The 27,533-nt window shown below is 39.4% G+C and overlaps 1 protein-coding gene and 1 long non-coding RNA gene across 2 annotated transcripts in view; one reads left to right on the forward strand and one right to left on the reverse strand.

Moving 5' to 3' along the window:
* The window catches only part of sha (shavenoid), a 151,602-nt gene that overhangs the window by 25,241 nt on the left and 98,828 nt on the right, over nucleotides 1-27,533 (reverse strand). Inside the window, exons 2-3 of the mRNA XM_033477415.2 lie at nucleotides 20,352-20,478; nucleotides 19,598-19,768 (exon numbers count right to left, since the gene is read on the reverse strand). Of these exons, the coding sequence (XP_033333306.2) occupies nucleotides 19,598-19,768; nucleotides 20,352-20,463 (283 nt within the window). The 5' untranslated portion in view covers nucleotides 20,464-20,478. The remainder of the gene's footprint in view (nucleotides 1-19,597; nucleotides 19,769-20,351; nucleotides 20,479-27,533) is intronic.
* The window catches only part of LOC117224457 (uncharacterized), a 68,525-nt gene continuing 45,262 nt past the window's right edge, over nucleotides 4,271-27,533 (forward strand). The window contains exon 1 of the long non-coding RNA XR_004491235.2: nucleotides 4,271-4,791. This is a non-coding gene — a long non-coding RNA (uncharacterized LOC117224457). The remainder of the gene's footprint in view (nucleotides 4,792-27,533) is intronic.

Below are 27,533 nucleotides of genomic sequence, written 5' to 3' on the forward strand. Positions count from 1 at the left end.
CGCGCTGAGATTGCGCACGAAAATGGACGATTTGGGAAGAGGAGATACGATTAGTCGAGCCTCGCGGCTCGTTTTCATAGTTATCGATTGTCAACAACTATAAAAACAAGAAGTAAGGCTCGAATAATCGTATCTCCTGTTCCCAAGTTGTCCAGTTTTGCGCGCAATCTCTGCGCGAAGTAGGGAGAATTTACTGTAATTGATATCGCTGTGGAAGAGGTTTAAACTTAAGATCACCAACAATTATTTCATCGACAATGTTTTCATCGACACGATTTCAGCGACATCACATTTCACCAGCATTGCTTAAACACATCAGGACACGTTAAAATCGCGGACAAATGTTTACATCGACTCTCGTTTCGCCGACAAATGTTATTATCGACGCTTTGTGCATAAGAAATGAGAAATGGAGACAATCTATTCTACTGGCTGTAGTTGTATATGTTACCGTGAATGACCGAAATTGGAGAATGTCGACTTTCACCGGTGAATGTCAACAGATACCAAATACGTCGGTGAAAGATCGAATATTTCATTACATTGTTGTACATTCGGACCCTCTCCGGTGTGTGTCGACAATCACAGATATGCTCTGGTGGAGGTCCAAAACCTGTCATTGCAAAAGGAAGTGTTCCACAAATAAATGCAGTTGTAAAAGCAAGGGACTCTTGTACAATTCAAAGTGTCATAATAGTTTAAGTTGTTGCAATAAATAAGATTTGAATCACATAAGTAAGTAATTTTTTTATTACCATTATATTTTCTTTTCTCATGTAGAATGTACCGTGTATTTTAAATTCTTGGTCATTCCTTTCAGAAAGAGAGGCGAAAAAGTTACGTCACCCTTGTGGTGTTTTATAGCGACTGAATTACGGAGAAGAAAATATAAATCTCCAACATGTTCAACATTCACCATTAGTGCATGGTGAATGTCAACATTTACCGGTGTAAGTCAGAAATAAGGGTATTTAGCAAATATTTCGGACATACACCAAGCGACTTTGTGAATGTTGACATTCACCGGTGAAAGTCAACATTCTCCAGATTTCGGTGTTTCACTGTAACATATACACTAATAAAATCAGGAAGATATAATATCAATGGTACCCGTAAGTAATGTCGTTTCGACACCGCTGAAGATCAGCTTTCTTGATGTGAACCATTCTTCTTTTTAATGTGAACAGCTGAATAGAATCCATTACTCAATTTCACTGACAATCTCTTGAAACAATATCTATTTCAGTCGACACTAGATCCTCGTCAAATTGAATGGGTCTTCCGGATTTTAAATCATCGAAAATTTCGAAATCATCATCTTTAAATTTGTTAAGTCAGTGCCGACATTTCTCTTCGCCCAAAACATTAAGCATATGTACAAAATTAATGGCACTTGTGGCATTGGTACCGCTGTTACCCTTTCAAACGTCTAATATAGTCATTGTCCGAAGTTTGGTCTTTCATTTTATAACGGTACAGTAATTTCTTCCTAATTCGCGCTCAGATCGCGCAAAAAAGTGAACGATTTTGAAAGAAGTGATGCGATTATTCGAGCCTTGCGGCTCGTTTTCATAGTTGTTGATAATCGGTAACTTTCTGATTTTATTAGGATATACATCTACACCCAGTAGAACACAGATTGTCTCCATTTCTTCATTTCTTGTACACGAAGCGCCAATAATAACGTTTGCGGTGAAACGAGAGTCGATGTAAACATTTGTCTGTGATTTCAACGTGTCCGGATACGTATAAACGATACCGGTGAAATGCGATGTCGCTGAAATCGTGTCGATGAAAACATTGTCGGTGAAATAATTGTTGGTGATTTTACGGTTATCCGTTCGAACCTCTGCGACAACGATATCAATTACAGTAAATTCTCCCTAATTCGCGCTCAGATTGTGCACAAAAATGGACAATTTGGAAGAGGAGATACGATTATTGGAACCGTGCGTCTCGTTTTTATAGTTGTTGACAATCGGTAACTATAAAAACGTGCCGCGAGGCCCGAATAATCGTATCTCCTCTTCCCAAATTGTCCATTTTTGCGCGCAATCTCCGCGCGAATTAGGGAGAAATTACTGTATTGCCTCATTACCAGTTGAACGCTTGCATGCTGAATTTATCAAACAAACCATTACGTACGAGCCGCCCATCTGTACGCGATAAACCGAGATGGCAGTAACGCCGCTGATGAATCCCCCAATTTCTCGGTTCGATCTTCTTTCGTCCCGCAGCAGTGTCGAACTTGTTTATTTTCTTTTTTCAAGAGTTTGCATAAGTATGCTTTGCTTATGCAAAATCCGACCGTATGCGAGATATCTGCGAAATTACCATCGCTCAATTTTCTTAAAATTATGCGCGGGTTTGCGACGACGTAGATCCCGTTGAGTTCGTGTAAAATGGTGTTTACCGGTTCCGAAAGTCACGGATACGTAAGGTGCCAAGGCGTGTATGTGTTTTATGAAATGCAGTACGAGATGCATCTTTCGGTTAAAAACAGACGCCGACTTGCTATTCGCGCCGAAAGACAAGCTCGAAATGTTTCTGGGATGCTTGATTTGTAATATATGCAATGGACTCTTTCTTGGATTGATGTGTTCAGGAGATATGACGAGAATTTTATTAAATAGTCCATGCGGTTACGAACGCTCGCAATTGTAAAGTGATTTCGAACTGCATCATTCCATTCATGATCTTCCAAGATTAGTCAAGATCACGGGTACGTATCAAAGTTTCCGAAACTGATGTACGACGGCTTACGAAGATATTACGGCTTACGAACGGAATAAATTTTTCTGAAATTGGACCAAATGTCCTAAATTTTTCTTAGATGTTGCAGGGACGAGTTCGCTAGAGAATGATCTAAAAATTTCGTTAGATAATTGCAATCAGTTGGAATAGCAAAAACAACGTACGATTTTTACAAAGAACGTGATTCAGTGACCTACACGCATGCTGAGAATTTCATCGAAATACAGTAAACAGTAAGCAGTAATAAAAAAATAATAATAACTAATAATAATAATAAATAAAAAGATAATAATAAAAAAACAGTAAACAGTAAATTAACTCAAATTATTCCTCAGCTTCTAAACAGAGATTGACAATTTATCACCTCGCGGCTTGTTTTTATATCATAATTGTTGACAATCGGCGATTATGAAAACTCGGAATATCGTATCTCCTCTTCCCAAATTGTCCATTTTCGTTTTCAAGCTGGGGGACAATTGGAGAGAATTTATTGTACATAGTGATCAGTCGAAACCGTTAGAAATCGTGGGAAACTGTAATTTTCGCAATCTTTAACATACAAAAAGCGGGTCTTGGTGCTATTCGAAGCCAAGGTCTAAATATTTGTACTTAAATATTTAGTTTCCGACAATTAATTGAAATGTTCATATGTTACACTGGGGTCAACAGCAAAACTGACGTATCCAGAAGGAGCACCACAAAGAGAAAATCGTTGAGGAAATTGATAAATATAATTATAAATGATCCGAAGCATACGTAAGCAATATTTTTATCAAAATGGTCCGCCGTTTGAGTGCTAATTATGTCTAGATCACGAAGGTAAACCGATTTCAATGAAATCTTCTAGGCTCGGATCAAAATGTTAAGTAACATGAGTTTTCTATTTTATCGTTATTCAAGCTATTTGCGACGTTTGATAACATTTTTGGACATTCTCTAGTAAACCAGTCCATCAATTTTGACAAATTGAATCCGTTTAGAACGGTGCCGCGAGCCACTGTACACACGACCATGCTGCAGCAGGGGAAAGTATGATGATCAAAACATAAGTGTCCATCGAGCAAACTGGATCTGGCCCATTGAAACACGACACCATCGACGAAACGTTCATTGCTCGATACATTAATATACAAACCATTAACGCGGCTTCCCCCTTCTTTTTCATTCCAGTCGCGATTATTTTAAAGTTCCAACTTTACCGAAAGAGAGACTTCGAAACGTTCATTAGCATAAATACACGCGGCGGTTCCGTTCGGGACTCTCGTATTTTCTCACAATTCGCTGGAAATTAACGGTGAAACGTTCGATGACTAACGTGACCCGAATCGATTCCTTTCGGGAAGAAAGGTATCGGCGTGGGTTATCGCGTTGGAGCCCATAATTCCACGACTACTATCCCGCCGGTTGACACTATCTATCAAGGAGCGAAACGGCGCGCGCCTCGTTTCGAGGATTTGGCGCCGTTCGACGAAGGTCAGGGTTCACAAACGTCAACTCGTTTCTCGAGGTCGAAACTTGCCGATCGTTAATCAACAAGTCGTTATCCGGCGCTCGATCGTAGAAGCCAGAAGTATCGCCGGTAGATATGGCGCGCACTCCTACGAGCGAATGGGGACACCGTGAACAGCGCTGCCGGTGTTAATTGCTCGCCGCCGAGCCGAGCCGAACCGAGCCGAGCCGAGCCGATTATCGTAAATCGTGCGTCTTGCGGTGGCCACGTTAATGAGGAACACCGGATGATCGACGCCCGATGCGGGGAAATCGGTCGAGGTTCGTTCCCTTTGGCTCGTTGACGAAAGTGAGAAGACAATTTCACGATTTCCTGCGGCCTCCGGCGCTGCTCACCGCACAGTGATAATGTGAAATGACAAAATCAAAGTTCTTTTGGTAGAAACGAGATAAAACGATGTTAATTTGTCCTTGCGTTAAAGTTGAAACGTTTGTAGCGGACCCAAACGTTTGTGTGGGAGGGGAGGAATCTTCGGACGCGGAAATTCTAACCTTCTCATGCGCGTGCCGTACGCGCCGGGACTCAAGGTAATTTTTTTATATTATTGTTATTATGTCATTATTATCTTCTTTATATTACAAGGAAGAATTTATATTAAAAGTGACGATGTCCAGATCCTGGGCCTCATCTTCTGAAAGCCCTCATAGGCGACGACTTTTCCCGAAATTGTTTTATGAAAGGCAATTTTCCCTTCGATTTTAAGGGTCAGGAATTTCCCCCTCCTTCGTTTTAGCAATCCGAAAACTCGTCGACTGGGACGACCGTACATCCCTTGCCAGTCGAGTTCTCGAGAAAGCGTTGAACAGTCGAACAACACAGATCTCATAGCAGACGTATCGCTGCGATACAGTAATGTCCCTCTAATTGACGCCCAGGTTGTCCACAAAAATGGACAATTTAGGAAGAGTAGATACGATTATTCGATCCTTGCGGTTCATTTTTATAGGCACAAATTGTCAACAACTATGAAAACGAGCTACAATCTGAGCGTCAGTAAGGGAGACATTACTGTATATCGTTGGAAATCTTTATCATTGTTGTTTCGTTATTTTTCCTTCGTTACTGTTGTTATCGATTTTTTCGTTAAATTATCGTTGATTAGTTTATTCTTATTGCTGTTTTACAAATCAATAATTAATTAGTACATTAAATAACAAATTAATTTACGAATTAATTAATTACTAAATTATTATTTGTTATACATTACACGCGCACGGTTAGACACTTATTATTATTATTCACACACGCCTTTACCTTTATACGTTGTAAAATCAGGGGAAAATAGAGAGAATGAGTGAGAAATATGAACACTTATTAACCTTGAAAATTTATGTTAAACTTAAAATATTAAACGATTTAATTTTTAATTTTCTAATTTTCTTTTTGTAAATATTTTACCAGATGTTATAATAAACAATACAAGTTTGAAAACAATATCGAAGTCCGCTGTCTCAAGGTTAAGATACTTTATTGATGTCCCTATGGTGGACGTGTGGGAGAAAATGGTAAAGCAGATGACCTTCTTTAGTCAAGTATTTTATTTAATTCTGTGAAATAGATGCTGTTTGTGGAAGTAAATAGAACAGTACAGCAGCACTGGTGTTGTCAAAATTGTTAACCATCATACGTGTACTATAGTAATAAAATACGGTTTAAAGTGCTGCGCGTAAACAAGTTGTACATACTTCAACATTCTGTGAAAATTCTTGTCGGGAATTTTTAGTTTATACTTTTATCTTTTGCAGTATATGCAATTTGCTGCGGATTGATTAGCATCGCTGCTTCGTATAATGCAATGTATTCGATATCAGTAATTCCCACCATGTTTCTCTCGAATATTATGAATGATATTCAAAAGTGTTTCAGAGAAAAATTTTATGATTTTCGAACGTTACATCTCTGTTACATCTCTGTTTAAATAATTTGTTTACATTTCTCCGTTATTTCGTTTTTTGACGTCTTAAGACCAGATTCGTAATCAGCATCCATCAAAATTTGCAATTAACCCGGTTCCTCTTTACTACGTTTTCGGGATTTCGGACCACCGAGCGCCGCAGATCATCGACTAAAATTGAACGTAGCGCGGGCAGCCTTTTTTTTTTAGAAAAACAAAGACTTCGGACCATCGGCCACCGATGGTCGCGATCGTCTTCCCGTTTAAGAGCGCATAAACGTCGTCTTAAAATTTTTAAACGCCGATCGCGGGATATTTATGCGCGGTGTCGAAGGAAAAAGGGACGCGAAACGGTATTACAATGTGTTTCAAACGTCAATTAAAGAATTCTTTTCGCCGACCAGCTGCGCACCCTTCCGTGGTAGCAAAATTGATGTAACTGTAACTGACGCGGTTGCGATTACGTTCGCGGACCGAACGAAATCGAAGCGCGCATGTAACATCATTTCGCTGTTCTCCCTTGCGGATGACTAACAGCAACACGTGCACAATTTACAAGGCACGCCGGGACGTTATAATTAACAACAGGTATGCGTGGATGATCGACAGATGATAGTGACCGATTCGTCGAGTTTATGGCTCTTCGAACTATTCCTAAACGAACTATATTGCCGGTGCAATATCGTGAACAATGGGACTCGCTATAAAAATAATTTTCGTTCAACGTTCGCGGGAATCGTTTCTTGAGAACGATAGCGAAAGGAAGTAGGATAATAATAGTTTGAACTATTACCTAATTTAGTTTGTCCGTGCAAGCTACGCACGCTTATATTATATTAGGTTGATGTGTATGAAATGTCGGATTTTTAAGTGAATATATAAAACTGTATATCTTTTTTCAAAAGCTGTTCATTTAATCAAAATATGCTCCATTTGCTTCAATATACTTTTCCCAATGAAATTTTAATGCATAGATGCCTGTTTGAAAGAAAAATTTTGATCTTTAGAATCAATAAACTCTGATACGGAATTTTTCAGACTGTCTTCATTTTCATACTGTTTAGCTCGTGAGAACTGTTCTAAATGTTTAAGAAAATGAAAGTCGGTTGGCGAAAGATCCGGCGAATAAGCTGGGTGCTGCAAAATTTCATATTTTAATTCATTTCATCCCGCAATTGTTTTGTACGACGTATGCGGCCGAGCGTTGTCGCGGAGAAGTATTGGGCCATGTCGATTAACAAGCGATAGGGCGTATAAAATTCAATTTTTCATGCACTTCATCAATGTAGTAGCAATACTTTTCGGCTGTAATTGTCTCCCCAGTTCGAAGGAATGAGTAGCGAATTACTCCAGTCATATCCGTTTCCACCAATACTTTCAGAGCATCATTTTTCATAGACGTTTTGAGTCTTCCACGCAGTTCATTTTGTAGGGAAAAATCAGCAGACCGAAAATTTTCGAACCAACGCCGCACTTTTCAATCGTTAACAGTATTCTCCCCGAACGCCTGGTTTATATTGCGTGCAGCTTTTGCAGCATTGTTACCAAGTTTATACTCATATAAAAAAATTACACAAATATCGGTTGAAATCATATCCTTACGAAATTCGAAACAAATAACAAAACGAAACACTTCTGAGAAAATCTTTTTTGTATAATATGACTCTGGCAATGGACGGTATGACTATAAACGAGGTTATGCCAAAAACAAAGCATAACAAAAACAGGGAGACAAATGTTCACACGTAAAGAAAATCTGACATTTCATTTATGCACCAACCTAATACTGTGATACATATATCTTGGATACGTAAAATTAATTGAGAATAGTTTTAAATCGTATAAATTTGATCAAATTCGAAATTGTTTCATTTTCTATGCATGTGCCACAGCTATTACCACGGAGGGATCTAATGACGTAAATTTTCTTTCGACGAAAGGAAACAAGTATGAAAAGTTATTTAAGGTCAGGAATGACGCAGATAGAAGAAAATATTTATGCGTCAAATGTTTAATAATGCCAGCACATACTACCGAAGAGATCAAAACGAATGAATAATTTTGCAATTATCGAGACTATGAAAATATCTTTGCAGGGAGAATTATCAAATAAATTGATGACCGAGATCTTAATTTCCAGGATCTCGCAGTTCTTATAAAACATTTTCGTAATCAGTAAAATCAAGAAACGCTAGTAAATTACGTTCTATCTGCACGCAAACACGTATAAACGCACTGTGTGCATTCAAGTAGATTTAAAACGCATGTTCGTTGAAACTTTTATGCTTGTTTGTAAATTATGCCGTATAGCGTTCGTCGGCGCGATGTAACGTCGGTTACATGCTCCTGAATTGCTGGAAAATTAAGTTTCTCATGCGCGTAGAACGCGCAGGGAACGTGTACTTAGGGTCGCGCGATTACATCATTACCGGAGAGGTTCGAAGGATGAACTGTTACAGAGTCACGATGCAGATTTCCTGTGACCTTTCATGATTATCCTCGAGATTAATTCTCTCGCGGCGATGTTAATCGAAATTGAGAAGGTGCTTTAGCATCGAAGGGCTTCGAACTTTTATCAAATATCGTAGTGAATCCTAAGAAGCGATCTCCTCGAGTCAAATAGAGAAACATTTTTGAAACCGTTATTGCCATTGGAATGTTGTTATTATTTGATGTAATATTCATGGCATGCGCCCATATAATAGGCAGTAATATGCTGAACGAGTGATTAACTTTCTATCTGCAACTTCCATTTGCTTTTTTAAGGATCAAATTATTATTATTATTGAGGCAATTTGTATTTCCGATACTTACGAGGCGAATGATTAATAAGGGAAAATATATGATCACCCATCATCATCAGCCTTCGGTAAAGATCACTTTCAACGCCAGCACTTACTAGAAAGTACACGCGATTCATCGTTCTTTTGGGAATTAATTATCAAAATGATAGTCCTACTTGAGATAATGATTGTCAATACTGGAACTTTCAAATGAGCCAAAAACATCTACACTATGTCTTATTTTACAATAACAAATATCAGAAAGGAGAATATAAGAAAAAAAATGTTATACGAACATATATGGTCTTAAATGCTTAATTAAAGAGTTATAGCCAATGAATAGAATGATAACGAACTGGTGTTTCGTCGACACAGCGTTACGATCGTATTGTTTTCCGTATCGTATTTTATGTTAACATTAACTTTTATGCTTACTTACTGAAGTAATTGATATCGTCATTAATTTTTGCCGAGCAGAAATATATAATATAATATAATGCATATAAATTTATATGTAATATATAATATAATATGTATAGATATATATAAATAATATATATAATATATACATAAATACGTTTATATAGTACGCTGCACGATCTCATATCAAGATGCCGCGAGAATTTCTCTATCGTGAATACGCCATATATACGCATTTCATTTATGGTTTTTGTAAGATTTCCTCGAAGAAGAATACCAACATCGATTGGTGTTTGTAAGAATTTATTTACCAACTAGACGACCCCGGTGGTTCAGTTTATGGAGTCGAGTCAAGAAAATCAACAATTATTTCACCGACAATGTTTTCATCGACATGATTTCAGCAACACCGCATTTCACGGACATTGTTTACATACTGACACGTTGAAATCATCGACAGACATCGACATCGCTCTCGCTTCACCGAGAAATGTTATTATCGTCGCTTCGTGTATAAGAAATGCGGAAATAGAGACAATCTGTCCTATTGGATGTGTGAAAAAAGTGGTAAAAGTGAAAACAGTTATGAGAGTGCAGAGGAAGTGTAAGTATAGTATGTGTAAATGGAAAACACATTATTCGTTCTCATGACCCTACAAAACATAATCATGCACCAGAAGCAGCACGTCATCTAATTAATACAGTTTGCAATAAAATAAATGAACTAGCTGTAGCTATTGACGAGAGATCATACGAGATTGTCAGAAATGCAACTATGGTGGCAGAGAAAATTATTCGACCGCAACTTCCGAGTAATTCTGCTTTGAAACAGCAAGTGTTACAATAAATGACGAAAAAATAAATCCGCTGAACCAAAAAATATTGACGAGTTTAATTTGCCCGACGAGATGTTGAATACTTCGAATGGAAAACCTTTCGTAAGAGTTATTAAAGAAGAATCTGACTCTGTGCAGTGCTATTTAATAGATGATAATAATAGTTGATAAATCCATTTCTTTTACCGTAAATAACATGTAAAACAAAGCACTAATAATAAGCGTGTACGATATGACGTTCAAACGTATACTTGGTATACTGCCAGAAGTTCTAAATGTCGATAATAACATTTGTCAGTGAAATGCAGTGTCATTGAAATCGAGTCGATGAAAACATTGGCGGTGAAATAATTGTTGGCGATTTCAAGGAAACCCTAATATAATAGCTAACTACACTTTGATGAGTGTCAAAATTGAGACACACGTGACATTAATAAGTCTTGCGTCAACGCTAAGTGGTAGACCCCATCTAATATAAGCTTCGAACACCTGCTTCCTCTCTTTTTTCTATTTAAAATCGACTAATGACAAAATATTTACATCTTATATGTACTACAGTGAGCTACAGCGACTGTACAAATGTATGTAGATCTTTAATCGCGGTTCCCATTCAATTCTTAAACACTGCTCGAAATTGTTACATAATGTGAAACCAAAGTTTAGTTAGCTTCATTATGGAAACATAATAGTTATATCATTGCCATATTGGAAATCGGTCTGTCGTTGTAATTAGCTGGCACTTCTCGGTCGTGTAAGCGTAAGGAATAAACAATCAAATATGAGAAGGGTGAAGATTGAGAACCAAGAAAGTCGTTGAAAATCTTCACTATAATATATAACATGTTTGTGTAAAAAGGCTTTCATACGATTTCAATGTGTCGGTATATAAACAATGCCGGTGAAATGCGGTATTGCTGAAACCGTGTCGATGAAGACATAGTCGGTGAAATAATTTTTGGTGATTTCAAGATATAGCAAATTCTCCTCAATTGTTCTTCAGCTTGTAAAATGGATAATTTCGGAAGAGGAGATACGAATATTCGAGCCTTGCGCCTCGTTTTTATACTTGTTGATAATCGGCAAGTATAAAAACGAGCCGCGAAGTTCGAATAATCGTATCACCCTTTCTCAAATTGTCCATTTTTGTTTACAAGCTGACGGACAATTGGGGCGAATTTCCTGTAACCTATTATAATAAATTCTCTCTAATTAACGCTCGGATTGTACGCAAAAATGAACAATTTGGGAAGAGAAGATACGATTATTCGAACCTCGGGGCTCGTTTTTATGGTTACCGATTGTTAGCAATTTATAAAAACGGACCGCAAAGTTCGAATAATCGTATCTCGCTTTCTCAAATTGTCCATTTTTGTTTACAAGCTGACGGACAATTAGGGTGAATTTCCTGTAATCCGATAATCCGAGAGAAAGTATTCGACAAGCGTCTCCGCATCGATTACAAATTCCAAGATCTACAATCTGGCGAACATTCCACGGCGATGGTAGATATCCTTATTATTATACACTTGTGCAGGAACTTCTGCCTAGAGATTATGAAAGGAGGATACGTTTTTGTGAGCGGCATGTGCGCGCGGTTCGCAATAATAATGATATTCAATCGAAAATTCTCTGGCCCGATGAGGCAACATTTACGAGATCCGCTATTTCAAACACGCGCAATTATCCTATTACATTAGAAGCAGGACTGTTATTTTGCTTAGTTTTGTCGGATTTATTTTTGCTAGCAAACAGAGAGCTTCAATGGGATCACGTTAGTTTCTGTAACACTGATGATACGTTCGTACGCCGTGTCGGCAAAACGTCAGTTCATTATCATTTCGTGTTATTAGTTATAACTCCGTAATAAAACGTTTAAGACCATATGTTCATATGATATTTTTTTCTTACTTTTGCACGTGAAACACGCTAACGAAGTTATACCGGTAAGGAACTGGTACATCATGTATATATGTATATATATTAAATGAATATAACCATTCGCGTAACGTTTGCAAGAAGTAAAAATTGATTCGTGGTAATTCTAGCATTAATGAAGGTAGACGTAGGCGATCGTTCTGGTATTACCAAGCGAACTTCAATAGATACCGCGAGACGTGTTGGGATCCCATTGCAGTCAAACATCACGAAGTTATTTTCTCATTATATCGTAGCTTGCAATTTCTGTGCAACTTTTCTCCAGATCTGAACATTTCGGCTCAATTTGGATTTAATAATCAAACATCCACATTCTCCGCAGAATGTCTAGCAATTAAAAAGGCCATTGAAATCTCTACCGATTATCCACACGAAAATCTCTTCATTTACTCTGATTGCCTAAGTGTCTTACAGGCTCTATCCAATGGCTGTCCAAGTATAAAAATCGGTCGCTTTGTGTTCTATGTCAAAAAAATAATACATAATTATCACGGCAAAAAGATCTGTATCTCTTCTGGATATCGGCCCTGGGATCTCCTTCAACGAGAAAGTGGATGTTTTAGCCAAAAAACGCCATCGAACTGGATATTTCCCCTAATATCCCAGTTCCGTATTCCGATTTCTCTAAAAGTTATAAAATCCAAACGAGAGAGAGAAATATGATATTGACAAGCAACTTTGTTTGAAGATGCTAAATTCAAAGGTGCTAAGTTCTTCAACTTTTTTAATAATCCGGGTCCGAAACAATGGTTTGCTCACAACAACCTTGCCAGAGACTTTGTTTCCTGGACCAACAGATGTCGTGCAAACCATTTACAATCTGGCCTCCTCTTTTTCTCGCATTAATATTATTGATGATCCGAACCGTCAGTGCGGTAAATCATGCGATATGGCAGCGCCTACTATATGACTCCGAAAGAAATGCCATGACACGTAAACTTTATCAACTCGGTTTCCGTCCTCCTTACACGATAGATGCCTTTTTATGTAAACCATACATTCGATCACTGTTAATAATTTTTAAATTCCTTAATATATAATATCCAAAGTAATATATAATAATATTGTATAATATATTATATATGTAATAGTAATTTTGTAATAATATATTACAAAAATATATTGCTAATAATAAGGGGGTTCCATAGCTTAATAAAATGTAACAATATTGTATAATATGCTGTATATGTAATAGTAATTTTGTAATAATATATTACAAAAATATATTGCTAATAATAAGGGGGTTCCATAGCTTAATAAAATGTAACAATATTGTATAATATGCTGTATATGTAATAGTAATTTTGTAATAATATATTACAAAATATATTGTTAATAATCCCGTAGGGGGTTCCATAGCTTAATAAAGTGTAACAATATTGTATAATATGCTGTATATGTAATAGTAATTTTGTAATAATATACTACAAAATATATTGCTAATAATCTCGTAGGGGGTTCCATAGCTTAATAAATAAACAAACAAATTTCTATGCAAAGTGTGTATTAAAACGACTCTCACTGGTTCGATAAATACCAGGCAGCTCCTATCTAATCAACATGTTGCATGTCGTATACGATGCGTTCCCTTTCCGCAAAGAAGAGCTTTGGTACGCCGTTACGCACGACTCGCCACAAAGTTTGACACAAAGTAGCGAATCGCATTACGGTTCGTTCAATTAGCATTCGATCTGCGTGAACGGTTGTTCGTATTTCGATCGCCGTGGCCGGAGTTCGCTCAGCGGAACCTCGAAGCGCGTCCATGCAATCGGAGCCGGGAGAAGTTGTCTCCGAGCGTGTCCTCGGATGCGCGTTGCATAAAATTACATGCTCGATAGCCGGCGCTGACAATGACGCGATTAAACGCGCGAGCGTGTATTTATTGGCGGTAAAAGGCGAGTGGTCTTTACGGTTATACGCGCGAGGTGTTGAAAATTGAGAGATTCGTGCGTCATAACGGAAGGAACGAGTCGCCTTGGGTCGCAGAAGGAACGCGAGGAAACTGCCGCGGACCCGCTAACGCGAACGTTAATGATGCAAAATGATTTTCATGTTACCAGGGTCATCGCAACGTGCCCGGCCAAAGCCACGCGGGCGTAAGAACCCGCGTCGATGCGAGATCGATGCCGTTTCCGATTCGAACAACCGGTATCGGATGGCTGCGTTTATCGTCTTATCGGGTCGAAACAAGTCGCAACACCAACTGACGCGACCGTCCGGCGTACGCAACACTCGCTTCGCAACGTTTTACGATAGAGTTTTACGGAGATGATCTTGACAAAGCACGACTGGACGCTCTTAAAATAACTACCGTTCAAAGGATTCACAGTTTTCCAGGGATTACAGATTTTAGAGGCTTCAGATGACTTTTCTCCACGCGTCCGTTAACTTTACGATTATCGTAGAGATAGGAGGCACCTTTGCCCCCTGATTTTTACCGCGCCGAAGATCCTTCGCATCTGATATTACTTGCTTGGTTTGTTCAATCTTAGCCCTTTCGTTACGGAAGGTAATTATAGTCACTCTCCCCCGAGCGTTTCCCGTATCCTAAAGTTAGGTGCCAATGAAAATTTCACACTGTCTAACGCATTGTACACTGAAACATTCGTTTTTTCTACACTGGCACAGGATGTGCCAACTGTGAGGTGCGAGAGAATGGGAGATACAGGTGCGATACGTTCTACCAGGGACGCAAAATGATATTCATTTGAAGATTTTAACCTCTCGCCGTATTTTCTAAAATGAAAATTTCTATAAATTATTGAATACAGATGTTATATTCTGTTCTTTAAAATTGTAATGAAACTCTTATCTCTTGGCATCAATATTTAACCCTTTGCAGTCGAAGCTATTTGTTATTCGAAATCCAAAACATGATTTCTGATCTATAATATTTCTATTTTATGCAATTTATTGCGATTTATGCATATGAAATTGAATCTATTGGCAAGTACAATGCAATTTTAATAGCTTTTTTATATATATATAAACGACTCTGATGCTCTTGGAATGATTTTGAAAAATAGTATACCAATTTTTAGTAGCGCCTCAGAGCCGCCACTCGAGTGCAAAGGGTTAAACATTCAAGTAAATTTAGGCACACAATAAGCATCAATTTTCTCTCCCTTCTAAGAAATTATTGCAATCGCGAAATGTAAAAGAGATCGTTCGAAAAATTGCACGATCGATGGATTCAAATTTTTTAGTTACAAATAACAATTGCAATATTCGAAATTTCTTTTCCAACTACTCCAGTTATTCGCAAAAATAAATCATGGAGGAAAATTCTGTTTCGGTCACTCATAATAGTGAATACAGTAAAACAATGTTTATATTTCTTCATATGGAGCTGCGGATATAAAACAAAACCAAATATGCTCTAACGTGTAACAATTAATAAACAAGAAAGCTGAAATAATTAAAATCGGTATAAAATGTAAACTATACATTTTTTGTTCCATTTAATATTTTTTTTTGAGGAGATATACGACTTCGAAAAACATACGTTTACGTGCGGTCATAGAGAGAATTCGCAGAGATTAATTTTACTACATCACGATTTGCTCGAGGCGATTCCAAGATTAAAACGTCAACGTTTTTCACCAATCCATTCATTTTTACATATTTTTTTGTACTCAAAAACGGGTTTAAACTTATTGAAGGTCTCGTTTTCAAATTTTACGAATTCATCCAAACAAATCAGTTTTTAGTTTCGGCAGATAAATCAAAATCGGCAAACTCTGTAAAGCAGCGCTATTACTTAATTCTAACCTCCCAGTTTCTCTTTGTTATTGCTGAGATTACTGATTCGGCAATTAACGTGTTAACTATTTGGAATTTCATAACAGGATTTCAGAAAATAAGGTAGACCCACGTTGCACACAAAATTTTATTGCGTTTTAAATTAGACAAAATTGGTATATTTTTATCAACAACGGAATCGCATAATATAAAAACCTAAAAAAAAATAAATAATAATTCAATTCAATTTGTTATTATACGATGGGACTCAAATAATCCTACCGTGTCACGTGAGTTCATGAATGCGCATGCCGCTATTACAGTATTTCGAGATTATTATATTAAACGTCTCACCATGCATTACCGTGCATTAAAAAGACGGGACATTTTTAACCCCATCGTGCCTCAAAGAATAAAGAACGTTGTACAAGCGTGCGTATGAAATTGTTTATTCGGACCAGCCTTCGCTCGGAAGGCGAAATGAAACCATGCGGATTCATTTTGACGTAAATTGAAGATCTAATTTGCATAACTCCGGAAAGTAGCAGGCGATAGCAACCGCTTCCGGGCAGATCGTAGACACGCAACAAATTCCAGCGTAGCGAAAGGGAGTTCCATTACGTTGAAATAAAAATCAAAGGACGCGTTCAGCCTACGGGCGTTGCGTCTCTTCACGCGCCGCGCGTCGTCGCGTCTCGCGCGGGCATCGAAGTCTCCGGTCGCCCACGCGACGCGACAACGCGGCTGTTCCCGCGTCGCGTTATCGGACCTCGCCGCTTCGGAACCGCGGGATCGATGAGAAGCGGACGATGAAACTGTGCGCGAGGGTCACGAACGTTTCGTCCAATGGCAACGCGAATAATATTTCACGTTTTCGCCAGCTAAGTGATGTAAATCCGCGCGTGATCCCACCGCAATCGGTAATTTACAGCTACGCTTCGCTTGCCGGTAACCTTGTTGATACTTTTCGTTGGAAGTTTCTCAATCGTCTAGGAACTCTCCGCGATACACGCGCGTATATAACTGTTCGTGCGTCGAGGTATTTTGTTGCAAACGTTCCGTACTTAGGTTACACGATTGCCGACGGGCTGCGGTTTAGTAGACGGCGACGCGTTCGCGGAAATCTTACGCGCGTTCGATCCCCGGATTACAGGTTCCGAGTATCGCAAGAAGACCAAATTACGATCGTTCGTGCCAGTGTAACGAGACTCTAAGAGCAGCGCATTACGCGATCGTTTTGCGGTCGAATCGTCCGAAATTGGAGGCAGTCGTTTTTTCAGTGGCGTTACGGGATTCGGTCTACAGCCGCCTATTAAGTCCCCACCGCAGCTAGGACCCCACGCGAAGCGTTTCAAATTGCAAATCAGTCTAATTAGTGTCATCAAGACGAACTCGACGGTTATGCTGATTTAACTACACGTCTCGCAGCCGTTTCTCATGTAGGTCGTTACGCGAGCCGATTAATTTGCATTCGATAATAAGCGTGTCCGACGGTTTCTATTAATCAGCCGAGACTCCCGGCGGATTTTTATCGCTACCTTGGCCGTGGAGCGACTGATCTGGAGCGATCGATTCACGTCAGATCGCCCGGACGTCTGCGGACATTGTAACGATTCGCGTCGTACGGGATCAAGACAAACGAATTGTAAAGCGCGGGACGTTCATCGTTTCGCCACGGTCAGATCGATTTAGAAACACGCGGCACGGGTACGATTTGCCTGAACAGTTGGAGCAATCATTTCTGATGACACGATTCGATTGAAAACGGTACGTGCGCGCAAACCGCTCGCTCGAGAATCAAACACCGGAAGATATTCTGCTGCGGCGGGATATCGAGGTGCAAGGTGAGGTGTCAACGTTCACGAATTTTACGCGAAACGCTTCGGAACGTTCGATCGGAGATTTGCGAAATTTCCGCGGTATCCTGGGAACGGTATATCTGCCGGTGTTTTCGCGGAACAGCGAGATAAAACGAGCTGCGCGCCGCTGAACGGAATAAATATCGAAGATTATCCTCGATTGGCTATCAAAGCATAGTTGGAACAGGCTTAGATCGACGGGGGAGGATTACGACGTGATGAGTCGTCGATGCACGATCAACCGTTACCAACGTAATTTCAGAAGTAATTCGATGAAAAACAGGGCGCTAAACGTTGTGCCAATTAGCGAATCGATGGACTGATTGGAAAGACGTGAATTCATTAATCCACGAACGAATGGACCTTTCTTATAAAAAACAACTGACTATACTTACGATCGTTTTTCGTTTTATTTGTGATAGTTTTTCTATTGGTTTTGACGAAACATTTGATGATTGAGATTAATTAGCAGGAACTTGACATTCGAATATCATTTTTTCCAGTCTGGGTCCAAATGGACCCCGAGCCTGCCGTTCGTATGTTATCTAGGACGTTCTGATTCGACGGTTTGAATAGACTATTTTCTAGATTCTATCTTGTTACTTTTAAGTTGATCGATATATTAAATTACTAAGGCCGTATTTGTTTCGATCATTTTATTATTTATGGTCATTTAGTTGAACACGCTTCAAAACACCAATTCAAATATCGATAAGTGTAATATTAAAAAGTTTAACTCTTACGTTAAACATCGTTTGCTTGTTCATACGTTTTATACTTTCCTATGAAAACAAGATGACTTGAATTCTTTTTGAGACGTTGGTTTAACTAGCTTATTAAACAATGAGTAAAACATTTTTTGCAAAAATTGATAGAACTTTCAGTACGCATGTATAATAAGTTACCGAAATCTGTAAAACGCATTGTTTAAATTTTCGTTATAGTCTTGTCAGATAAAAATGTTGGGAAAACATCGCTCTTTATATTTTGTTAGTTTTAAAGAACTAGAATTTGTTTTGGATTACGGAGGGAAGAGTCCTTAAGAACATTAGGCCACGGACAAGGTCACGATCAAGGTTATCGAAGTTTCCTTCAGTAAATGTAAGGTTCGTCACCATTTTTAACTTCAAACATTTACGATGTCTCGAAACAGAAAAAACTAAATTGTTGCACTGTGAAGTGCGTCGGAGCTCGGGTCCATTTGGACCCAGAGTATAAATATTATTAACATAGGCCCGTAGATCATGAAGTATAAATATTATAACATATATGTTATAACATATATAATATAATTATAGTATATGTTATAGTATATTAGTTATTATATTAGTTTTTTATTATTAGTGTTTTATTATTATAGTATATAGTATATGTAATATACTATAGTATAGTATATTATTAAGTATACATATTACAACAATTAATTTAAACGTTTACGTGTTCCATTAAGTTTGATAAAAAAAGTAACAGCGTCAAGAAAGAATGCCTTAAAAAATATATCAATCAAAATTGATAAATAAGCGATAAACGAGCGTTGACCTTTTTAGTGCCAACAGAAAATATTGTAGGTATCCAAGCGAAAGAAATTGATCTAAGTTGATGTATTTCGGCAAGGTTTGAGAAAAGACATATCAAAATATCGTGAAAAATAGTAACAGCAAAATTCAGGAAAGAGCACTCGAACAAATACAAGCATCATTTATAAAGATATTAAAGAAAATCTTTTGTCAACTGTATAAGGGTTAATAGAACAAACGCGCATGGATTCGTGCGGGAAAGCACGAAATAGTGCACGAGGACGATTCTCAATAGGAAAATATCACCGGAATGATTACATATTCCGATAATATAATAATCGATCTCACCGTGGATGTCGTTCACGCAGATATGGAGGTCTTCGCGGAAGGTAGGAAGCCCGTGGTTGCATTGGCAGGTGCAGGTGTTGTTAGGAGGAACGAGTCCGGTCGTCGAAGGGCTCCGTGTGTAAGGACTGGCGGTGCCACTGCTGAGTACCGTGCAAGCTTCCGTGCAGGAACCTAGCGAAGATCAACAGTTTCCAGAGTGATTTATGCTATTCCGGCGCCGGCGTAAGAAACTGTCTCGCGGATCGTTTAATGCCGGCGTCATCGAGCGCGTCGCGTCGCGTCGCGTCGCGAGTAACTGTACAGAGACGAGCAACGGGAGAGACACACTCGAAGATATATTTCCGAGATGAGAAAATTCGCGCGGCAGCGCGAGCAAAACGCGTCGTATTATCCGAACAGGTGAAATACAGCTGTCAGACCGTTACATCGTAATTTCATGGTTAATCAGCCGCGTTTCTTTTTCACCCGGCCGCCTTTTGTGTTCGAACGGTTACGCACGAAATCCTCGCGTTACGATTTCTTCTCCCTGTCCTTCCTCCGTCCTTCCACATACGATCTCTTTCTCGGCGAGCCAAATCACCATCGCGCGCGATTCACAGTTCCGTTCGTATACGGGGTTCGAAGCGGTTTTTTCAACGGATTCCGAATCTGTCCGTGGATTTTGCGCGTCCGCGGACGAGGCGCGGAAGAAACGGTGCTCGAGGACTCGTGCCAAAGAGATTTATCGCCGCGCGCGCGCTGCTCTCCGCTTTACCTTCCAGCGTGAAAATATCTCCATCGGAGTGCCTGATGACCGAAAGCTCTTGACAACGAGTTATCCCGAGAACGTTCAAGCAGCCCACCAGGACGAGAACTAGAAGACGCATCTTCCCCGCAGCATTCTGAAACAAAGTGCGGCAAATTACAGTAACGTGTTCCTCCGCGGCGTGCCAACGCGAGCACGACAAAGGGCCTCGTTCATCCTCGGCCGCAAATAAATCGATCGTTCATCCTTCCATTCTCGCTGTTCTCTCTTCTCCGCTCTCCGGCGAGCTCCGAGCCGGCGCTCGCGCGCCCCTTTCGTTCATTTTCATAATTCGATCCGCGCGCAGATTAACTCCTAATCGAATTTGTCCGCGATGACTGCTCAATTTCAGGCGTCTTCGATTTGTAAAGCGGTCGCGGCTCTAATTAATTGCCGAATAATTCGATGATTTATCCGGCGATACACGGTTCCGCGGCCGAACACGCGAAACTGTAGTAATTACCGAGCTAAAACGACGAGGCAAGAACGATTCGGTCGACTGAAACTAATCGCGCCGATTAATCAGTATTAAAAGTTCCAATGGTGATCGAGCACCGCTGTGCCGAGCATGTCGCCGTGAACTCTCTTGCCGTTGCGGCGCCGAACTCTCGTGTCTTTGGCGTCGTTTGTTCGGGCGAGAAGTTCTGTGTCCTATAGCCGCTTTTATTGCCACTAAATCATCGGTAGCGCCGAGATTCGGCGAGGTAAAAAATTGCACGCTATCATTCATTAGCCATTTAACATCGATCACATCGCGCAGACGGTTCGGATGGGTTTCTGTATTTACACGTCAGAGATTGTTTAACGTATCGTAGCTGTCTCGATCTTGAACGGTAATTCTCGGCCACGCCCAATTTACACACGTAATTAATGGCAAATGAATATGCTTAGAGAGACAGGTGGTCGATACATGTTTGGGTTTTTTTGTTGTTGTTATCGCTACACCTGTCGAATGACCAAAAGTGACTGACGCGTAATGATTTACAAGAATAACAAGACAGAAGTTGTTTAAATTTCTCGTTATGGTTATTGTAACGTAAACCTAAGAAGAATTAAGTTCTGAAACAAGAAACTTATTCCATATTTAAGAAATCGACTTCATTATTTTCTACGAGGTGTCCTTAAAAGTACAATAATTTTGAAACGAAAAATGTGAAACCGGTCATTTTGACCGTCATGGTAGGTTTTTTAACGTAGGTGTCAGAATTTTCGTCGAATACGGTGAAACTTCTATAATTCAGCGTTCGTTTTAGTCTTCATTCTCAATCGTAATAAACATATTCATCTTTTACCGTATATTCTCCCTAATTGACCCGCAACTTGGAAACAAAAATGGAGAATTTGAGGAAAGCAGGTACGATTATACGAGCTTTGCAGCTAGTTTTACGAATAGTTGTTGACGATCGGTAGCTATAAAATAATAATAAATAATAAAATAATATAAATATAACAGAATAATAATAATAAAATAATAATAAAATAATAATAAAATAATAATAAAATGATAATAAAATAATACTGTATTATTTCTGTAGTCCGAGTATTAACGAATTTCTTCCACGTGGGAAGATCTCGAATAATTTAAATGTGCAGAAAATTGGGAAAACATAGTAGTCGACGCGTGTCATTTCGATTTTTCAACGATTACAGTTTCCAGTTACAGTTACGATGAAGATGCAATTTTACGATCCTACGCAGCATAACTGACGTTCAAATTTTTGCTTCGGGCAAAATCTAGCGGAACGACCGAATGATTGGCTAACTCTCGGTTATTACTCTTCCTATATTTCCTGTCGATTGGTCTGGAGTTTGGTCCAACTCAGAAAATGTTCAGTGCACAAAAGTGCTATAGTATGTTCGATATGAGTAACAGAGCGAGACAATAAAAGGACAACTGTACGATTTATACAATAAATTCCCAGCTTGAAAACCAAAATAGATAATTTGGGAGGAGGAGGTACGATTATTCCAGCTTTGCGGCTCGTTTTTATAGTTGTTGACAATCGGTAATTATAAAAACTAGCCGCAAGGCTCGAATAATCGTATCTCCGCTTCCCAAATTGTCCATTTTTGTGTACGAGCTGAGCATCAATTAGGGAGAATTAACGTACGATTTTAGGTAATTTCGTATCTCTGTGGTTAAGAAAATGTAGCAACAGAAACAGCAGTGAAAAAAGAAATCGGAGAGAAGAGATCGATAACTGAACACGACTGTCAGATCTCTTTCTCAGAAGTCGCGTGTGGAGTTCGCTATACGGTTTGCAAAGAGTTCGAATCTTTTTAACGTCGAACTACTTACGTGTGCGTTCCCGAGCTCAATCGGTTATCTGTTTGAAATCGACTTGTATGAAATGATCACTTTGCGAGCGCGCTCATTGAAATCTCATTACGTCTGAGTAGTCCTTAAGGCCCATAAAACGAAACCCGGTCATTGAATGTGACTCGGATTCGTAAGTATACATCGAATTTGATTCCGTTCCAAATTGTCGGTATAGTGCAGCTGATGGTGTAGCCAAAGGCCTACGCAATGGGTCAAAGGCTCCTTAATTTGAAGTACAGTTACAACGGCTCGATAATGGTCTGCAAATTGGTTTATAGGAGAGAAGTGGCTTGAAAGGGATACTTTTGTTTCGAATACGATATGGAAAAGAAACTAAACAATCGTTCTACTTTTACTTGGTATCGTTGGAAAGGTCATCTGTACGATCATAAATCTACGCAGTAGAACGTGCTTTTACATTTACATGTAATATTATTCGACTTTTCAAAGAGTGTATTTTGATTCTTTTATAAATTGGTGGTTTTGGAAGCGACATTAATATCCACGAATGGGGCAGTGTAATAAAAACTTAACTTCTTCAATTATCATGTAAACAATAGACTGTGGATTCTATGCATTTGTGACAAAAATTGAACAGCTCAAATACTAAACTGTAAAGACATCAGAAAAAATTTAAGGATATTGTTACATTATTTCCAATTTATTATATTCATTAAAAGAGGAATGACATTTTCATTTGTTTCTTACAATTAACTTTGGTAATTCTTCTTTTGCAGAAAGATCCGCAGTTTAGTAATTAAATAGTAAATATGTATTACAAAATTTGTTTCGCAATCGTTCTTATTGAACTTTCTTTCAGTATTACCGTAGAGGTTCCCTTCACCGAACATTTATTTTTACAATATTCTGGTTCCAAGCCTTCTATAATCTAATATCATTGTATTATTTAGATACATTATCACTTAATGGAGATTTTTAGATAATAGAATGCTTTGGTATCAGGATATTAGAAAAATAAACTTTCAGATAAAGGGGTCTCTACTGTATTTCGCTTACTGAACCTGGTACTTTATACGCACTAACACGGTTTTGTTTATAAAATAAGTCTATATTCGAAATTATAGCGAAGCTTTCAAAAGTCAGGTACGAAATACATGTCCCATTCGTAACAATTCCTTGCAAAGTTAAAAACCTATTGTTCCGTCCCGAAGGAACAAACCTCGAGGAGTTTCCGTCGACGGGATTTATGACACGGACGTGACAAAGGTTATTTTTGAGAACAAGACTTTTTACATCTACCAGCCATGTGGCGTTCGAACCTCATCGCCGTCTTCCTCAATAACCATAAGTGTCATAAATCCGGGATTTCTGAAGGGTCATCTCGAGTGCCTACCGCTGTACCCGAGGCCACCGTGAGTTGACCTGAAGGAATTTCCGTCGCTTCGTCGATGACGGCAATAAATCCTTATACCCTCTCTGAGACAAGACACGCTCAGGGCGTAACGAGAGGGTGTTGGCGAAGGATTAAGAAGTCACTGATTGGGCAAATGCAACGACCAGCAAAACCAATCAGTGCACTTCTCCGTCATGAACACGGAAACCTCCTCGATAAAAGAGCCTGCACATCGCGAGTCAGGCCTGTTTTTTCTCACCACCGGTTGGGGTCACATACGTTTTCACTCTCGCTTCCACATCGCACCTACGATCATCCCATATTATTGGACGACCATCGCAAGTCCACATAGTACTCTAGTTACAACGGTCGAACCACACATTTTCTTGTTTTCGACGAACATCGCAAGTCGAGACCACCTCCAGCTCCAACAGTTGAGCCAATACACCTATCCAATAATTAGATCAACTCCTTGCCCTACCATTTTATCACAGTTACAATGGTTTTCTAACCATTGCAATAATTTCTAAAAGAAGAACATGCATATTTATGCTATGCCTACATTTACTTGAACTTTTAACCCTTTCACGGGCACAATATGAATTTCCAAAAGAATTGGAATATTCACTTATCATAATTTTATCATATAGTAATACAGCTGTTATTCGCTCTCCTGTTATTTTTAATTTTTCATCCTTCAAAATTAGGGGTGATGGGATCTATATGTATGTGGATCGCAGCATATTCAACGGTGGGAATATTTGAGCCTGGTGCTCATATGCGCACTAAAAGTGGGCGGGAAGCTTAGTTCCCAGTGCCTATGAAAGGGTTAAATGTTGATGAGAACGTTCATACTTAACAGGTTATTACTAGAAATCTCCATCACGCGAGTCAGACTCGGCAAAGTAAGGCGAGCGGTTAAAATTAATCGATGTTGTTATTATTCCTGAAGCGATGCATGCTCAAATGTAGTAAAGTAGTCGCTAATGACGATCATTCGTGGGAACGTTTTGAGGAATTGTGAAACGCGTCATTATTGTTGTCGCGAAAATTCAATGGCGATCTGTAACTAAATGGTGCAAATACGTACGCATGAATTTTCCTACAAGACGAAGAAATAATCTTTTTTAACACGTTGAGCACTGCGTCGGTCACATATGGGTGACACTAATGTTTGACCAATTTTGAAAATTCATTTTCACTGTAATATGTTCGAACGAACTGAATTTGACTCGGATGTTTCGGATGCGAAAGAGTTCCAATGTCATCCACTATGACAAATTTTAACATTCTACTTTCGGTTCAATTAGTTAAACTGCTTTGTCTTTGTGGGAATTTTCGTGGTCGATTGTCAAGGTATTTACAATGTCCTTTTCAATACCTGTTTTTTAAAATATATTACGCATTCCTTTCATGGCTTCTCTCCCGTACACCTAGCACAGTAAATTCCCTCAATTCTCTTTCAGCTTGTAAACAAAAATGGACAATTTGTGAAGAGGAGACACGATTGTTCGAGGCTCGCAGCTCATTTTTTATAGTTGCCGACTATCAACAATTATAAAACGAGTTTACGTGTTTTACCATGTTCATTTATCGTTGTCTTTCCTATTGCAAACTCTAGCTAAGACGCTTATGAGGACGTTTTGCAATGTTTTTTGACTCGCGCAATCTTACGCGCGTCAGTGATTCCATCAATCGGTGCGCAGTTCAAGTTGAAGGATTTCCCGTTTCCTCATATTTGATTTTGAATAATCTGCAATATTCTGCGAAGATCTGTTGCGTACAGTTTTGTAACAATTTCGACATACAGTAAACTCTTCCCAATTTTCGTTCAGCTTATAAACAAAAATGGACAATTTCGGGACAGGAGATTCGATTATTCGAGTCTCGCGGCTCATTTTTATAGTTGCCGATTACCAACAATTATACAAACGAGATGCAAGGCTCGAACAATCGTGTTTCCTCTTTCCAAATTGTCCATTTCTGTTTACAAGCAGAAGGAAAATTAGGGAATTTTTAGGGAATTAGGAAACTAGGAAATTCTTTTTGACTTTCAGGGAATTTTAGTGGTCGATTGTCGGCGCTGAACGTGTTAAGCGATCGAACCTTTAGAAAGCTGTTGATCATTTTAAACGGTGTCTCAAGAGCTCATAAGTGATCGAAGAAGGTACGAGAATTTGTGACTCGATCTGATGTTTAACAATTTATTAAATTATCGTAGCTGCGGGTTCAATATTCCGAACGTCGTAGCGTCACTAGAAAGCGATGCAAGAAATTTCGCTAGAAATGCAAAAATTAAGACAAATTCTTTGCTGGACGGCTGTTAAATACCATTGTAAAAATCGCAGAACTTACCCGAAGTCGACTGACATAAACAGCTGCTGTAATCACAATGGTCGACGGTACGCGAATCGAACTCAGTGTCACGACCGAGTACAGCAGTTCCTACTTAGATAGAGAAAATTGTTCCAGTACGTGCACTGCAGACTTTAGAATGAGCAGTTCCGACCACCTTTTTTACATAATGTATTCCGGAGCAAACGGGACATCTGCGTAAGAATTCGCTGGAGGACGCGCTGCTCCGAGACGGAGAGATCAATCTCGAGATTCCGCGATGTCGCAGGTGCAGCGTAACACGCGTTTGCCGCGAAATTCTTTCTTGGAAGATCTCGGCGAGAGGATTTCGTTTTCCGGTGTCTGGCATTGAGACGTCGGAGCGTGTGTCCGAGCACGTGCTCGTACTCGAGCGGAACAAAAGTCTTCTTGGTTGGCTGTACGCGTAGTCGGAACAGGATCTCCTAAGCCGGTTCTTGTCGGGCAGCTCTTCTTCCTCCTCGGCATCGATAACAGGCGTTATCTTGCGCGTGCCATCGGCTCGATTGTGCAGAACGTCGGCACACGTCGCGTCATCATGATGCGCGCCGCTCGCGACATACCTCGATCATGTAATTTATGCCTTCTCGATCGCTCGTAGCTTACCGCGGGTAACGCAGCCCGCCAGGATGCACCGTCAGGATGCACCGCCAGCTCCACAGATTCTTCGCGGTTCTCTTTTTTCGGTCGGCGAGCAACATGCACCGATGGACACGGTGCCGCGCGCTGTAATTTCGCGGCACGCGTTCGGAAATTCTTTCGTTGCTAAGAAATTACAATTCCATGCGTGCTGAGGCTGCTCGATTCGTCGAACGGGACAATTCCAACTGACGACAGAGACGCGTCCCGTTTCAATGGCCGAACTTGCAACCGGAAACGCGTATAGCAATTCAGTAAATTCTCCCTAATTTTCTTTCAGCTTGTAAACAGAAATGGGCAATTTCGGAAGAGGAGATACGATTATTCGAGCCCCGCGGCACATTTTTATAGTTGCCGATTGCCAACAATTATAAAAACGAGATGCAAGGCACGAATAATCGTGTCTCCTCTTCACGAATTGTCCACTTTGGTTTAAAAGCTGAAGGAAAATTGGGAAGAATTTACT

Source organism: Megalopta genalis, chromosome 8 (genome assembly GCF_051020955.1).
Source record: "Megalopta genalis isolate 19385.01 chromosome 8, iyMegGena1_principal, whole genome shotgun sequence".
Classification (NCBI taxonomy): domain Eukaryota; kingdom Metazoa; phylum Arthropoda; class Insecta; order Hymenoptera; family Halictidae; genus Megalopta; species Megalopta genalis.